The sequence below is a fragment of the Sarcophilus harrisii genome, chromosome 3 (genome assembly GCF_902635505.1).
Source record: "Sarcophilus harrisii chromosome 3, mSarHar1.11, whole genome shotgun sequence".
Lineage (NCBI taxonomy): Eukaryota > Metazoa > Chordata > Mammalia > Dasyuromorphia > Dasyuridae > Sarcophilus > Sarcophilus harrisii.
In genome coordinates, this window is record NC_045428.1 from 54,264,704 (window position 1) to 54,280,371 (window position 15,668).

Here is a 15,668-nt window from a genome sequence, read left to right on the forward strand (position 1 = left end):
AACTACTTGTATACAAAAGGATATACATCCAATAGTTAGCCATGGATGAGTGTAAACAGAATAGTAATTTATAAATCTGTGTTCCAAGTTCACTCTCTTAAATATGGAAACATCACCTTCTCTCTGCACACTTCTGTATTTATGTTTTAATTTGCTGATAGATGGCCAATGCTAATGAAGTTCTTTTGTGAATTTTCATGTATTCCAAATTCGCCGGGTTTGAAATTACAAAACTTTATTATAAAATAAAAACACTCCCTACAAAGAATATATCTAAAAAAATCATTGACAGAAAATTATGGTTCTGTGTTAGACCCCTAGTTTTTCAACATATGAGTCATGAGTTTCAGATAAATGCATGCCTTAGATTCTCCTTTGCTTTCATATATTTAAATTGAGCTTATCAGCCACTCAAAGAGATTGCATTAAGAAAGGGAGGAAAGTATTTTCACTTAAGACTAAAGACTTTGGAGGAAAGAGAAAAAACAAATGAGCAAAAAAGGGGGAGGTGTCTTTGAATAAGTCATTTAAGGTTTGATGGTGAGGTTTCCTTCTTATAATAAGCTAGAATGATTTCAAATCCCAGTGATGCCATTTACTATGATGGGGACTTTGGGCAAATTCTGGACCTCTTAACTCATTTGTGAAAAGAAAGGGTCAAACTAGATTATTTCTTAGATCCCTCAAAGTTTATGATCCTATAAGTCTGTATCTCAGTTTCTTTACATCTAAAATAGGAATAATACTTACACTACCTATCTCAAAGGTTTTGGTGAGATGAAGTGAGTGGAAATATTTTGCTAATGATAAAACATATATAAAGGTGAGCTATTTTAAAATCTTTTTTTTTAGGGGAAGCTAGCTAGCAGGGGCAGCTAGATGGTGCAGTGGATAGAGCATCCTGAAGTCAGGAGGACCTGAGTTCAAATTTGATCTAATACACTTAAGACTTCCTAGCATCAGCCAAAAAAATCTTTTTTTATTGTTTTATTTTTGGCCTTATTTATTTTATGTTATCTTTATTTTCAATATATCCTTTGCTCTCCATTCCTGCCGAGTGAGCCATCCCTTCCAAAAGAAAAAAAAAGTTAAAAAGAGAAAGGAGAGGAGAGCACAGTCCAGCAAAAGCAATCAAAATATCATACTCCTGATAGTATAGGGAATATTATTCACTTCTGCCAGCAGAAAAAGAGATAATTTTTCCTCCACTTAAGGATTCAGATTCTCTTTTTTTCCCCTTGTATGTTTACTTTGCTTAATCATTGTATATATTGTTTTTTCTGGTTCTGCTAATTTCATTCTGTCAGTTTATATGTCTTCTCATACTTCTTAGAAATCTTCAGTCATCTTATATTATAGTAATATTTTATAACAAGAGATATATGAAGTTCTGTTTTTTTGAAGTCCTACTTAAAATTTATAATAATTCTGTCATTTAATAAACCATCTCATTCCTTCCCCTCCCCAAACTTTTAAGTAATATTCTTTCACTATGTTTTTCCCCCCCTTGTCTAAAATGTCCTATGATCCCTTTCTCTTTTTAATTAGCTTTCAAAACCTAGCCTAAACTATTCCCAACCCACCTCTCCATTTCTGCCTGAAGTTTTTTCTGGCCACATCAGTCCTCACTGTTGCAATACTTAATAAGGGGCTGACTCATATAACAGCACCTAGTTATTCCCAGTTGTTTTACATTTTTTGTCTGCTTTCCCAAACACAATCTCAAACTCCTTGAGTATAGGAACCATATCCTTTACTTTATGTGTTATGCAGCACCTAACAAAATGCCAATCCAGAGCAGAAGTGGAAGAGGTCATTTTTGGTTGATTGAAAATAAGAAAGAAGATGGGGATAGGGAGTGATTGAGGACTAGCTCTCAGTTTGCTCTCTCTTCTCCAACTAGTGAAAATTAATCTATTAGAGGTGAAGAGAGGTTCATCTTTCATTATTCATTTCTATTTTGTTTTATATCTTAGCGAACAATTTAAACTAAACTGGATTTTTCTTTTTATCAGGTCGCTTGTAATTATTCTTTTTTCTATACAACAAGTTTACGGGGTAAGTACATTGATTAGAGCTTATTCTCAGGTTTTTGATTCCATGCATCCATTTTTTTGGTGAATTTTACAAAGTAATAAGGAAGCCTCTCCCTAAAAATAAGTTTACTCCCCATTTCTTCTCTTTCTAATGTGATGTAGTAGAACTAACTTAATAGCTTTGTTGTTGCCTCTGATACATCTTGGCAATGTGATTTTGAATAAGTCATCCACCTCTCAGTGTCTCTTTGAAATTCCCTAACAATATTAATTATGAACCACTTCCTAAACTGTATTTGTTGAGGAAGTTTTCACACTGATAGGTGGCTCTTCATACTGATGAAATCATAGAAACAGATAAATAAACAATATGATAAATATACACATATGTGTATATATTATCTATTTTAAAAGAGTAGATCTTTTCTTGGAATTTGCTTTATTTTTTACAATTTGGCCTATTAAAAGCAAGAGAAATTAAAAAAAAATCATAGTCAGACAACCTGTATTTGAATACTGATTCTGCTTCCTTGCAGAAGTTACATTATTTCCCTGGCCTTATTTTCTCCATCTGTAAAATGAAACGGTGGCCATAGGAGACCAATATGATTCCTTTTGCTTTTGAACCAGCTGTAAATTCAAGATTCTATCATCATCTGTTATTTTGTTTCACTAGACTCTTGTAAACATTTTAAAGTAGACACTATCACCTTTTAAGTGGCCACTTCCCTGAAATGTAGCAAAAAAATCATTTGCCACAAATTTTTCACTGAGATAGGAAGTAAAAAAGAAACACCTTTGCCAGTATGATTAAGGTTCATATATAATGATTATCCTGTAAGAGATTTCACTGAATCACTGTAATGTGCATCCCAGCCTCAAATGACCCAGGTTCTCAGGTTACCTATGTGCTTGTTTGCAGTCTTGCTTTGACTGGAAGCATTTTAAAAAAAAAATCTTATCATGAGTTTCTACTGGCTTTGAACTTAATGTTTCTGTGTTTGAAGATAACAATTTACTTGGGACTCTACTGATTTTTTTGAAAGTTTCAAATGCATTTTTTATTTAAATTATCTAATTGTGGAAACACTTTAACTTATGTACTTTTAGTATACAAAGAGTTTGTTTAAATATGTAGCCTTAGTATATTTAAATTGGAAAAACATTACATATTCTTCAAACACATTTTTTTTCCATTGAAAGAAGTATGGATAGTGACATCAAAATAGAAATGTGTGGGGCAACTGGGTGATAACAGTGGATAGAGTATCCACTTTGGAATCAAGAGGACCTCAGTTCAAATCTAATTTCAGATACTAATTATATGACTCTGGGCAAGTCATTTAGTCCCAATTGTCTTTAAAAAAAAAGAAAAGAAATGGAGAAATGGTGTATATATGTACATACATGTATGTGTATGTATAAATATAATATGTGTGTGTATACATGTGGAGGAATGATTTTTGACATTATTCATTGTTGGGAGCTGGTGATGGCCAATTAACAGAAATTATGGGAAGGCATTGCTGGAAGGGAAGTTAGAGGTAGTCTGTTTTAAGTCCTTCCTGTTTTAGATGAGCAAACTGAAGCACAGACATCATAGTATCAATGTTTTAGAGATAAGAGATCATCTAGTCCCATTTATCAATTCCAAATGGCACTTACTTTATCCAAACTTATTGTTCAGTCAACTTTCTTAAAAGCTTTTTCAGGAAAACTGAGTGAGGATGATTGTTAAGGGGTAAAATGATTTGCCTAATATTGAACAATTAAAAAGTGTCAGAGCCATTGATGACAAATTAGATACTCTTTCACTCTACATGTGCAGTATAATTTTCTCAAATTCACAGTTTGTTGGTTAGTTGGCAGAGCAGGGATTAGAATTCTAATCTTTTTAGGTCTTCAGACTTCTTTCTTCCTTCCTCGTCTCCCTACTCTGAGTTTAGAATTCTTCTCATAATACTTTAATACAGTCTTAAGATTCAAAATAAGAACCTTAAAAAAAATAAAGAGGTCAAGAAGCCTTCTTTTGCACCATATATTTGGTTCAGGACTGGTCCTCAGGCAGGATGATTAAGGCACTGAATGTTGTGTTCTGGGAGTTTCTCACTATCCTTTTCATTATCTTCCAGCTCAAGTCCTTCAGACTTTGAGATGAATAGTCCATCTTTTCAAATGAATGTTATTACCTTTGGGTCACAAGTTATCTAATTTATATAAATGTGCTTGACTTTTAAATATAATTATATACTTAGTAAATGGCTTTCTTTGGGCAGAAAGGAAATAGAAAAATGGTGAATAAGTCTATAGGATTAGCTGCCAAGTTATGGAAGAAGAAATGAGTTATGAAAGAATTGTGTAAAGTCAAGCTATCTTTTGTTGTTGTTCAGTTATGTCTGAAATTTTGTGATTCCATTTGGGTTTTTTTGGCAAGCTTCTGCATTTCCTTCTCCAGCTCATTTACAAGTGAAGAAACTGAGGCAAGCAGGGTTAAATAATTTGCCCAGGGTCATACAACTAGTAAATTTCAAATTTGTGCTTAGGAAAATGAGTCTTCTTAACTTCAGACTTGGCATTCTATCTACTTTACCATCTAGTTGCCCTGAGCATCTTAAAATCCTATGTGGGAGTAGGGTGGGGAAGGGTAGGTGAATGGAAGGGAAAAGGGACCCATGGTGAGTGAAGCAACCAAATGAGGCCTTACACTGCTTTAGGGAAAGTAGTTTTAGTTTGATTTCTAGAGTTCTGGCTGGAGAACTGGTCAGCAAAGCCACATTGCTGGTTCCTTTAGTGCCTGATGAGAACTTGCCTGTTTTAGGGATGATCGAAGGAAAATTGGAACAGATGTTGGTTAGGCTGGACAAAGCTGAATTCTAGAACTATGAGATCTATCTGTAATTTACTTATGTAAATATGATTTCCCTGACACTTCTCTCAGAATAGCAAATTCACTCTTAATGGCTCAAGGTAAGACTTGTTACTCTTACTGGTTGACTGAACTTGTGATATGCTGAGATCTCACTGTGGAAGAGAGTATTCAGTTTATAACACAACTGTAGTCTTAAAATGGAAATTTAAGGGAAAGAAGACTATTTAATTCCTGAAATAGTGACAGCAGATGAAACCTTTGATGAAAGCACAGCACCTTCTGTTTAAGAACATAGCTCTTGGTTTTTTGTTTGTTTGTTTGTTTGTTTGTTTTACATCTTATCTACCCTTAAACAATCCAATGCTATAGATTTCTCTCTTGATAGTTATACCTTTATTAGATGTCATATTGCAAAGGTGGTGATAAACTTATTCACATTAAAGTATTACAGACCTATAATTTAACTTTGAGTGGCATTTGAATCTTTACATGGAGTAGGTCTTAGATCCAAAGAATGAATTTATAATGTAATAGGAATGACACATCAGTGGTAGGCAAGCAGAAGAAAGATTTCTATGGGAAATTGGGAACAGGAAGAATTTTCCCTATGTCTTTCAATATATCTATATGGTTTATATGGCTATATAACTCAACCTGCAAATAGGATGGTTCCCAGTTATGCATTTGATGACAAGGTGACTTCAACAATCTTTTCTGGGTGATATTTTCCATTTAAATACAACTTTTCCTTGCACTAAACTAAATGTATTTGGGACTCTGTTCACTTCCCTCTCTCCTGGATTATTATACCAATTCCTTTCTGAAGTCACTCCCTTCTCTCATCTATCCCTTTCTACATAGAAACTGAAATTATTTTCCTATATCACAAATTGACCATGTCATTCTCCTGGTCAATAAACTCCAGTAGTTCCCAATTACTGCTGGCATTTCATTTAATGTCCATCACAATTTGGCTCCAAACTTATTGAATATTTTATTTCTCACATACTATACATTCCACCCAAACTGAATTACTTGTTCTTTGTCACACACTGACATTGTGAATAGAGTGATTGACAGATTTGGAGTTTAATAAGATGGGTATTCAAATCTGATCTCAGACATTTACCTTTTGCCTCAGTTTCCTCATCTGTAAAATGGGGATGATAATGATAGTACTTACCTCCCAGGGTTATTGTAAGGATCAAATGAGATAACATTTGCAAGGAACTTTACAAATCTAAAGGGGCTATTTAAATGGTAGTTGCTATTATTTAGCATTATTATTATTTCATTTCCCATCTTCGTGCCTTTGTATAAGCTAGTCCCTATTCATCTAAGCACCATTTCTCACATGTAGTTTTTCCTTATTTCTTTTCCCACTAGAGCAAATTGCAATTTACTTATATATGCACATTGAATTGAATATAAATTTATTGAAGGCAAGAATTCTTTGTTTCTATCTTTCTATGTCCAGCACCTAGCCCTGTGGAATACTCCATGGGTGCTTTATATATCCTGGTTGGGTGATTAAGTTATTTGAATAATTCAGTATTGGGACATCATGGATTGAATGATAAAAAAGGAAAATTGGCTAAATTCTGAGTGGAATTGAGTATTTTCATATCCTTTTATTCCAAAGCAAATTGTGTCTTCTTGCTAAGTGACTTTTTTTTAAATTTAACTTTCAGGGTGGAAAAAAGTACTCTGGTCCTTGTGGAGGACGAGATTGTTCAGTCTGTCAGTGTTTTCCTGAAAAAGGATCTCGGGTGAGTGATTGAACAGTTAGCTGGGATAAAGTAAATGTCATTTGGAAACATCAAAATTGATAACCAGGTGATCTCAAATTCCTGGTCATTTTGGGAAATATATAACTTTTATTATTATAACTTTCAAAAATCAGAGTTCATTCCATCTTGAAAAACATTTTCCATTGTAATGAGAATGCTTTGTGTGCAGGCATAGTAAGTCAAATAATCTGGTCAGTTACATTGAACATCTTATAAGTCAAGTCAACAAGCATTTTATTAAGTGACTTGCCATAAGGGAATATAAATTCTTCAAAAAAATGTTTCCTTGGGCAAGTTATAATATAAATGATTGTCTTATATCTGAGAGCAAAGCATGTGTTCTTAATCTTATTTCCAGTAAAGAAAAGTGATCAGAGACAATAGAGGAAAGGTTTCTGAAAAGAGAAAACCAATTTCTTACTGTAAGACATCCAGACGTAGCCTTACTTCCATCAATAGATCTATTTCTGCCTTTAAAGAAGGAAGTTTGGAATATAATTTCATGTAAAATTACATTAAAAATTTCAGTAAGGCCACAATGTTTTACATTTCTCTCTATACTATACCATCATCCCCTCAAGCTGGGCATTTTCAATTATTTTCCTAAAGGCTCTCTTGTTCATCCTAAAATGAAGATTCTGATTCAGAACACAGGTTAATGGGAGAAAGAGGGACATGAGCAGAAATGGAGAGAAATATCTTGGAAAAAAATTAATTTTTTATTCCTCTTCTTCATTTTTCCTCTTCTTCCTCTTCCTTCTTTGGTAACCTTTTCATTACAAAGTCTTTTTAAAAAACTCAGTGAATGTTGTTTTTTTGAGATTAGGCTCTGAAATTCCATGGAGGTGCCTAATCTCCCTGTTTTTCCAACTTGACTGAAACAATTAAAAACAAAAATATTCCAGTCTTAGAGGAAGGTGTGTTCTAAAAACCTCTAAACAATTCTTTGAGTCAATTCTCGCCTACTCTTTTGAAGTCTAGTTCCTGTCAGTCTTGTGTGGAATGTACATGGCTATTTAAGATCTAAAATTCAGTAAAGGTTAGGGGGTTAGGACTTGAGAAAAGGCACCTTTGAAGGGAAGGATTGTGTCTTCTGTTACTTTGTACCCCATAGGGTACTTATACTAAGAAAGAATGAGGGTCTTTATGGGTTAATTTTATTGTACCACGGCCCACTGACTTGGCAGGAGTATTTCTTGACCTTTTTTCATTATTTACTCTCAAATCAGACAGGCTGTTCTGAACTGAGATCAAGCTACTTTGACTGTGTAGTGGGAGGAGAACCAGACCCAAAAATACCCAGAAGAGAGCAGAAAAGGTTCAGAAGGGGACAAAGACAAGCAAGGCAATGTAGAAGCAGGGTTTTAGGCCTGCCTCCATAACTTGCTAGTCTCAATCTGCAGTGAGCCTCCACTTAAAGTCTGTTTTTTTATCAGCCAAATGGAGATCTTAAAACTTACTCTGCCTAACTCATGGGATTTTTAGAAAGATTAAATGAGGTCACATTTGTCAAAAACCCTTCAAAAAACTATAAAGTATAATTGAGATGTAAGGTACTGAGGCTCTAATGTCTGGATGTGAGATGAGAGACTCATACTCACTATGTTTTTGGACTATAGACTGAGATTGGAATTTAACCTGAATTAAGGTTGCAAGTAAAAATCTAGGAGAGAATCACAAAATCACAGAAGCATCAAATTTCTCAGTAGGAAAGTTTGAAAAGAATCATCTGGTCTGACAAAGAATTCCCTTTATAATAAATCTTGCTTAAAGCTATAAGTTGAGGTAAAATCACTCTGACCTGAGGGTGACTCCTTTCATTTTTGAAGTGTTCTAATTGTTAAAGGCACAGATAAGTGGGATATGTGGGATGTGCTGGGTTTGAAGTCAGGTAGATTCATCTTCCTGGGTTCAAATCTGGTTTCAGACACTTACCAGCTGTGTGACCATGGGCAAGCCATTTCACTCTGTTTACCTCAGTTTTCTCATTTGTAAAGTAAGCTGGAGAAAGAAATGGAAAACCACTCTTTATTTCTCTGCCAAGAATACCCCAAATGGGGTCATAAAGAGTTAGACATAACTGAATAACAACAATTGTTGGAAAGTTTTTTGTTACATCAAAAACAAATCTCCCTTTGCACGGTAGCAACTGCTTTCTTCTAGTTCTAAGCTTTAGGGCCAAGTGGAATAAATAATTTTTCTTTCATCTGACAGCACTTCAAATATTTGAAGACAGCTATCAAGTCTCCCTGATGTCATTTCCTTCTGATTAAATGTCCCCAGTTCCTTCAACCAGTTTTCAAATGGCATGAATTTTAAATTCTTATCATGGTAGTTGCCCTCCTGTGGACATTCTTCAGATTAGAGATGACCTTACTAAAATGTGGTGTTTAGGATGAACTCTTCCTATGTGGTCTAACTGGGGCAGAGTATAGTGGGATAGTTACCTCCTTATTCTTGGACATTATGCCTCTTAATATTTTATTATTATGGATTTTACAAATAGATCAAATATTAACATTTATATTTTCTTATACAAAGAAGACTGGAGAAAGAGGATGCGTGCATGACATAATACATGTCTGTTATGTACAACTCAGGGTTTTGGGATGTATATTAAATTTTACTGGTGGTTCCAACATTTACTCACTTTCAGTATTCTCTTCTGAATTCCCTTCTGCTCTCTTTTTTATACATACTTACATACATACATACATATATATTTCAATGTTTTGCTGCTGCTGAAATATCATTTTTAAAAATTTTTTTATTCTGTCCTCTTTTAACTCAGCCTAAGATGAGCAAAGGATGCTCAAGGATTAACATAGCTTAGTGGGGAAAGTCTTAAAGTCATAAATTAGCGTTCAAAGTCTGCCAGAGGCAGGTATTTTCCAATTCTGAGATTCTGTGACAATTCAATTCACCAAATTAAATTCAACATTGGTTGGAGGGACAGGAAATTCTTTAAGATTTAAAACTGTAGAGAAGATCTTCACTGGTCCAAGGGAGTTCCCCCTCAGGACAGTCCTTGTCCCTAAGATCATATTAACTCTTTTTTGACTGTCCTGTTTCACTTATTTGAAGCTCAAAGTTCACTAAATCTTTCTCCCATTCCTTACTCCCAACTTTTTTGGATAAGTTGTTGCCGAACCATACTGCCTTTATCCTCTCTAATAAGATTTTAATCTATGCCCTAATTACCTTTATATCATTAGCTTTTACCTGCTGCTCTAGCTTAGCAAGATCTCTTTGTATATTCATTTTGTCAGCTTGTGTGTTAGTTCAGCTCCCAATGAAGTTTCTCCCCTGACTATCTGAAAAACTAATTTTCAGCTTGGTATGTGGTATTCTCCATAATATATCCCTCCCCTATATTCTCTGTATTGGTTCACTCAGTTTTTCTTACCCATTTCCATATCTGTGACTTCACTCCAGACATTTTCTTCTGCTTGAAATGCCTATCTTCCTCTTTTCAACTCCTCTTAGGCTCATCTTCTCATCAAGGTCCTCCTTATGTCCAAGGGTTTCCCTGGTCATTCAATTAATAAGGGTTTATGAAGCACCTGTTACTACATATCAGGCACTGTGCTAAGCCCTGGGGATACAAAGAAAGGCAAAGACTCTCCCTGCTCTTGAGAAGTTCACAAACTAAAATAGATGAGACACCTTGAAAACAACTATATGCAAACAAGCCATAAGGATGCTAAATAGGAAATAAGGCCAGTGGGAAAGCCCTAGAATTAAGACAGATCCAATAAAGTTTTCTGAAGAAAATTGGATTAAGGTGGTCATCCCCGCTCCAAATTCAAGCGAACATGTTTTTTTTTTTTAAATACAAAAATACAAAAAAAGGTTCTAATTACATAATTAGTAGGAAGTAACTAGTTTTTCTTTGATAAAATTTTAGCCAAGCTGTGCAGTATTTGCCAGAATCAATCTCTCTCTCCCTCTCTCCCTCTCTCTCCCTTTCTCCCTCTCTTCCTCTCTCCCTCTCTCCCTCTCTCCCTCTCTCCCTCCCCCTCTCTCTCCTCTCTGGGTTCCTATAGACTTTAGTGTCATTCATTTATTTGGTATTTCTTAGACTGCCTCTTATCTTAGTTGTTTTTTTTTTAAATGTTTCATGTCTTAATCTTTCCCCTCAAACCACATACAACTTGGGGCACTGCCTTAGTTAGATCTCATGCGCTGGAGTATCCCTTTGGTGCTTTGTGCAACTCTATAAACATTATTTAATTTTGAGTTGATAATTGATTTTTATTGATCAGTTATTAACAACTAACTATAATTAACAATTTATAACTATAATAAATAATTAACAACAATACTAAACCAGGTAGTTAGCCAACTAGCAAACTGTTGAATGAATGCATAGACACCATTAGTTGAGAACCAAGAAGAGCTATGCAACTGCCCATTTCTTGCATCAGAAAAGTAACTCTCTTAGCTTTCTCTCTTGTAATTCATATAGCAGAATATATATATATATATATATATATATATATATATACACACACCTTCTTGGGCATTACACCATTTTACAATTATATAATTTACAATTATATTTACAAATGATTCTATTTAATCTCCCTACCAGCCTGTGAACTCCATGAGAGCAAACATTGTATATTATCTAGAATTTGTGCCTCTTTACTGCTGGGTATGATGTTCTCTGCACATAGTAGCTATTTAATTAATAAAGAAATAATGAAAGAAGGAAAACATAGCATTCAAAAGTGCTATATGCCTGCAGGAGTGTGGAGTTTTTAGATGGAAAGAGAACTGCTTCAAATCCTTCCCTGCCCTTCCTTGAGCTTTTTGTTAAGTAAATAATGTCAATTCAATAAGAAAATTAGGTTTTTGACTGGGATTAATGTCCAGGCACAGAAATTGGATCTTTGAACTGAGGTTATATGTATTCTATATGCAGTTACTCAGGAGCTGTTATGTAGTCTAGGTTACAGATTTTCACATCTCATCTTAGTGACTAGTGGGGATTTTCAGCCAAGGTAGAATGAAGAGACCTGTCTTTATCATCATGTCACTTAATGTTGAAATGATTTAATCAAGCTATCATAGAATCTCAGAATTGGAAAGGACCTTAAGGGCAGTCTAATTCAACTTCTATTTAACCAGAAATCACTTCTAAGAGTATTTTAAAAAAAATAATAGTTTTTAAACTTTCAAAGTACATGCAAAGATAATTTTCAACACTTACCCTTGCAAAACCCTTTCTAAAGTATTTCTAAAAAAGTCATCCAGCTACTTTTTTTTTCTTTTTTGAGATTCGATTTCTTTATCTTGCCCAGCCTGGAAGTACAGTGGCCACTCATGGATTGAGTCCCAAGACTGATCAGTATGGAAGCATTCACCTGTTCTCTCTTTTCTACCTGAGCCAGTTTCCCCCTTATCAAACAAGTAGTTCTCTACTGCCTAGAGGTTAACCATATTGACATGTATTGTCTTATCATATTTAAAGTGGTCACCCAATCAGCTTTAGCCCTACTTTAGCCCTACCCCCCAGGCCACTACTCCTGGTCATTCAGATTCTTAATAAAGGGCAAATCGTCTTCTTGTAGGTACAGAAATAGGGGAAAATATATCAAGGGGATTTTCCAAGGATTTGCCTTGCCTCCCTCTTTCTACTGTAAAGTCTTTGAGGACTGATACCTTCATTTCTCTTATATTTTGAAAATTTTGTTTTAGTTTTTGGATCTGAATCAATGATTGATTTTATTGCTGTAGGGAACTTAAGGACAACAACAACAATTTTGTTCTTCGGTCATTTTTAGTTTAGTGTCCAACTCTTTGTGACCTCATTTGGGTTTGTTTGTTTTTTTGGCAAAGATACTGGAGTAGCCTGCCATTTCCTTTTCCAGCTCATTTCACAGATAAGGAAACTGATGCAAACAGGGTGAAGTGACTTGCCCAGGATAAAATACAGCTAGTAAGTGTCTGAGGTTAGATTTGAACTCACAAAGATGAGTTTTACTAACTCTGGGCTCAGCCATTTACTGTGTGACAGGCACTATGCTAAATGCTTTATAATTATTATTATTTTTTTTATCCTTAGAACGACCCTGGGAGGTAGGTGCTATTATTATTCCCATTTTGCAATAGAGAAGACTGAGGCAGGCAGAGGTTAAGGGTTTTTTTCCAGAGCCACACAGCAAGTAAGCATCTAAGGCCAGTTTTGAATTCAGATTTTCTAACTCCTGATCCAATGCTCTACCTATTGTACCTAGTTTCCTTCTTTCCCACAGTCCCTGACAACTACCATAGATCTCTATCTATAGTAGAGGCTGAATATTCAAAAGCTAACTGACTTTTTAAATCTAGCTAAATTTCAGCTTTTTTGGTGTTTGGTGAAGTAACAGTGACACCCAGTGGCCCTCTGATTTAGTCACAATCAAGCCATCTTTAACTGCCCCCCCCCCCCCCCCCCCCCAAAAAAAAATCCTCAGGAATTACTGGTATGTTTTTATGACATCTCTCAATCAATCAATTCACCAGTTAATTAATATTTATAGAAAGCCTATGATGTTTAAGGTCCTGTAATGATGGGTATTGTGCAAAATATAAATATAGGAAAGAGTCAGTCTTTATCCTTAAGGAGATGATATATATCATTATTAAAAATCATCACTACAAACCGAAAAAAATTAACATAAGAAGGCATGCCCTAGGAACTTAGCATTTAGGGTTGTGAGAAATCACACAAAATGTGTCATCCAGCCCTCCTTTTACAAGCCAAAGCCCCAAGAAGGGAGGTAATTTGTCCAGAATCCCAAAGATGTAAATGGTAATTTGAAGGAAGATTTTCTGGTTTCAAATCTGGTGCTCTTTCCAGTCTAGTCCACTGGATTTAGTTAAGTGATCAATTGTGTGGCCATAAGTGTTATGGGTTCCAAAAGAGAGGTGAGTCAGTGAGGGGAGATGGGATGATGATGGTGCAGTCCAAGTCTAGCCCATCTCTTGTTAACTCCAGCTTTCTGAACTACTGTGTCTATGATGTTTGGGCATCTGCACTTTGTAGCATCAATATGAGATCACCAGGATACCCAACCAGGGGGTATCTGGATCAAGATGGAAATGGAACAGGCCAAAAGGTGAGGCCTATGACTATTGTAGTCGTAGTGGAGAAGGGAAGGGAATGAAAAGAGAAAGAGGAAAATGAAAGGGAAGGGGAATGGAGAGAAGGAAGGAAGGAAGGAAAGAAGGAAGGAAAGGAGGGAGGGAGGGAGGAAGGGAGAAAGAAAAGAGGGAAGGGAGGTAGAGAGGGAGGGAGGGAGGAAGGAATGAAGGAAGGAAGGGAGAAAGGAAGGAAGGAGGAGAAAGGAAAGAAGGGAGAAAGGAAGGAAGGAGGAGAAAGGAAGGAAGGAAAAAAAAGAGGGAGGGAAGGGGAGGAAGGGAGGAAGGAAGGAAGAAAGAGAGGGAGGAAGGAAGAAGAAAAGAGATATGAAAATCAATGAAAGTTAAAGAAAGCTATAGTTGCATATAAAGACTTGTACTGGACCTAAGAAAATGTGTAGAATATGGATAGGCAAAATAGTGAAAAGATACTATTCTAGGTGGAGGAAGAAATATTAGAAAATGTCTAAAGGTGGGAATGAAGGAAAGACTTAGAGCAGATAGCATATGTTCAGCAGACAGCTGTGGCAAAGAAGGTCTGAAAATGGTGAGGGATTGTAATCTGAAGGGCTTTGAAAACTGGAGGTGGGTTAACCTTAATGCAATAAGGAAGAAGGAGTTATGGAATATCTAAATTCTTTGCTTCAGTTTTCTAACTTGTAAAATGAGAATGATGCTAGCAACCTACCTTCCAAGGTTGTTGTGATAATTAAATGAAAAAGATTTGTAAAGCTGTCAGACAATGCCTGGCACTTATAAAGTGCTATATTAATGTTGTGATGATGATGATGATGTTGACGATGATGATGGTTGAAGAAAATGAGATGAAAATAATGTTGAAGGAAGATTAGCTTTGTGGTGAGGTATGTGAAATGGATTGGAGAGGGAAGATGATGGAATCAGGGAAGGAGGAAGTTTTTGATTAGAACAAGAACAGCTGAGGGATCTGAAACAGGATGATTCTGGCAATGATATGAAAGGAGAAGTATATATATGTGTGTGTGTGTGTGTGTGTGTGTGTGTGTGTGTGTGTGTGTGTGTATGGGTGTATCTATCTGTCTGTCTCAAATTTTAAATATCAGTAGGCTTTACTGACAAAATATTGCATATTACATTCTCTTTTTTGCCTTAGTGCTGCTGGCCTTTATAATCTGTTATAGTCAAAAGAGTCATTGTGTTGTGATGGCCAACTTTCTGCTAATGCAAATTTATATGTACTTAGGCTGGTTCTTGAGCAGCAGATGCCTGGCCACATTCAGAACATTTCCATCTGAGATAAACCCATCAAAATTTGTGTTGTGCTCACCTAAGTCAGTAGAAGAAAGCATTTACTAAACACATATCATGTGTCAGACACTATGCTTTAGAAACCCAGCTACACCAAAACCCCCAAACTTATTTATTTTAACAATTTGTCTTTCTTGCTGATTTACCTCCTAATGGAGAAATTGTTTGGCAATCAAAGAAAATAAAACAGAGAACTTTGTTTGAAGCCTTATTATGGCAACTCCATTAATTTTTTGCCCTTTCCAAGGTGGTACTAGAATTCTTGGCTTTCTATGTAAGAGTTATTTTCCTGGAGCATCAAGATAAATAGACATCCAAAAGGTTGATTTCAAGATGTTTTATGTAAAGATTTTACCAGTCCATTGCTGCTATATTGGATTTAAATAAAGACCCTAACTTTTTAGATACTCTGTCTCTTTGTCTGTATCTCTCTGTCTCTCTCTTTTCCATCTGTCTATCTGTCCATGTCTCTCCCCCTTTTTCTCTCCCTCCCTTCTCTCTCTTTCTCTAGAGTATGATTAAATAATAGTTATCTTCTTGACATTGATCAGAATAATT

The 15,668-nt window shown here is 35.5% G+C and overlaps 1 protein-coding gene across 2 annotated transcripts in view; it reads left to right on the top strand.

Moving 5' to 3' along the window:
* COL4A4 (collagen type IV alpha 4 chain) overlaps positions 1–15,668 on the top strand; it is a 141,228-nt gene that overhangs the window by 18,868 nt on the left and 106,692 nt on the right. For both annotated transcript variants that reach the window (XM_031957942.1, XM_031957943.1), the window contains exons 3-4: positions 2,016–2,058; positions 6,597–6,674. In XM_031957942.1, the coding sequence (XP_031813802.1) occupies positions 2,016–2,058; positions 6,597–6,674 (121 nt within the window). The remainder of the gene's footprint in view (positions 1–2,015; positions 2,059–6,596; positions 6,675–15,668) is intronic.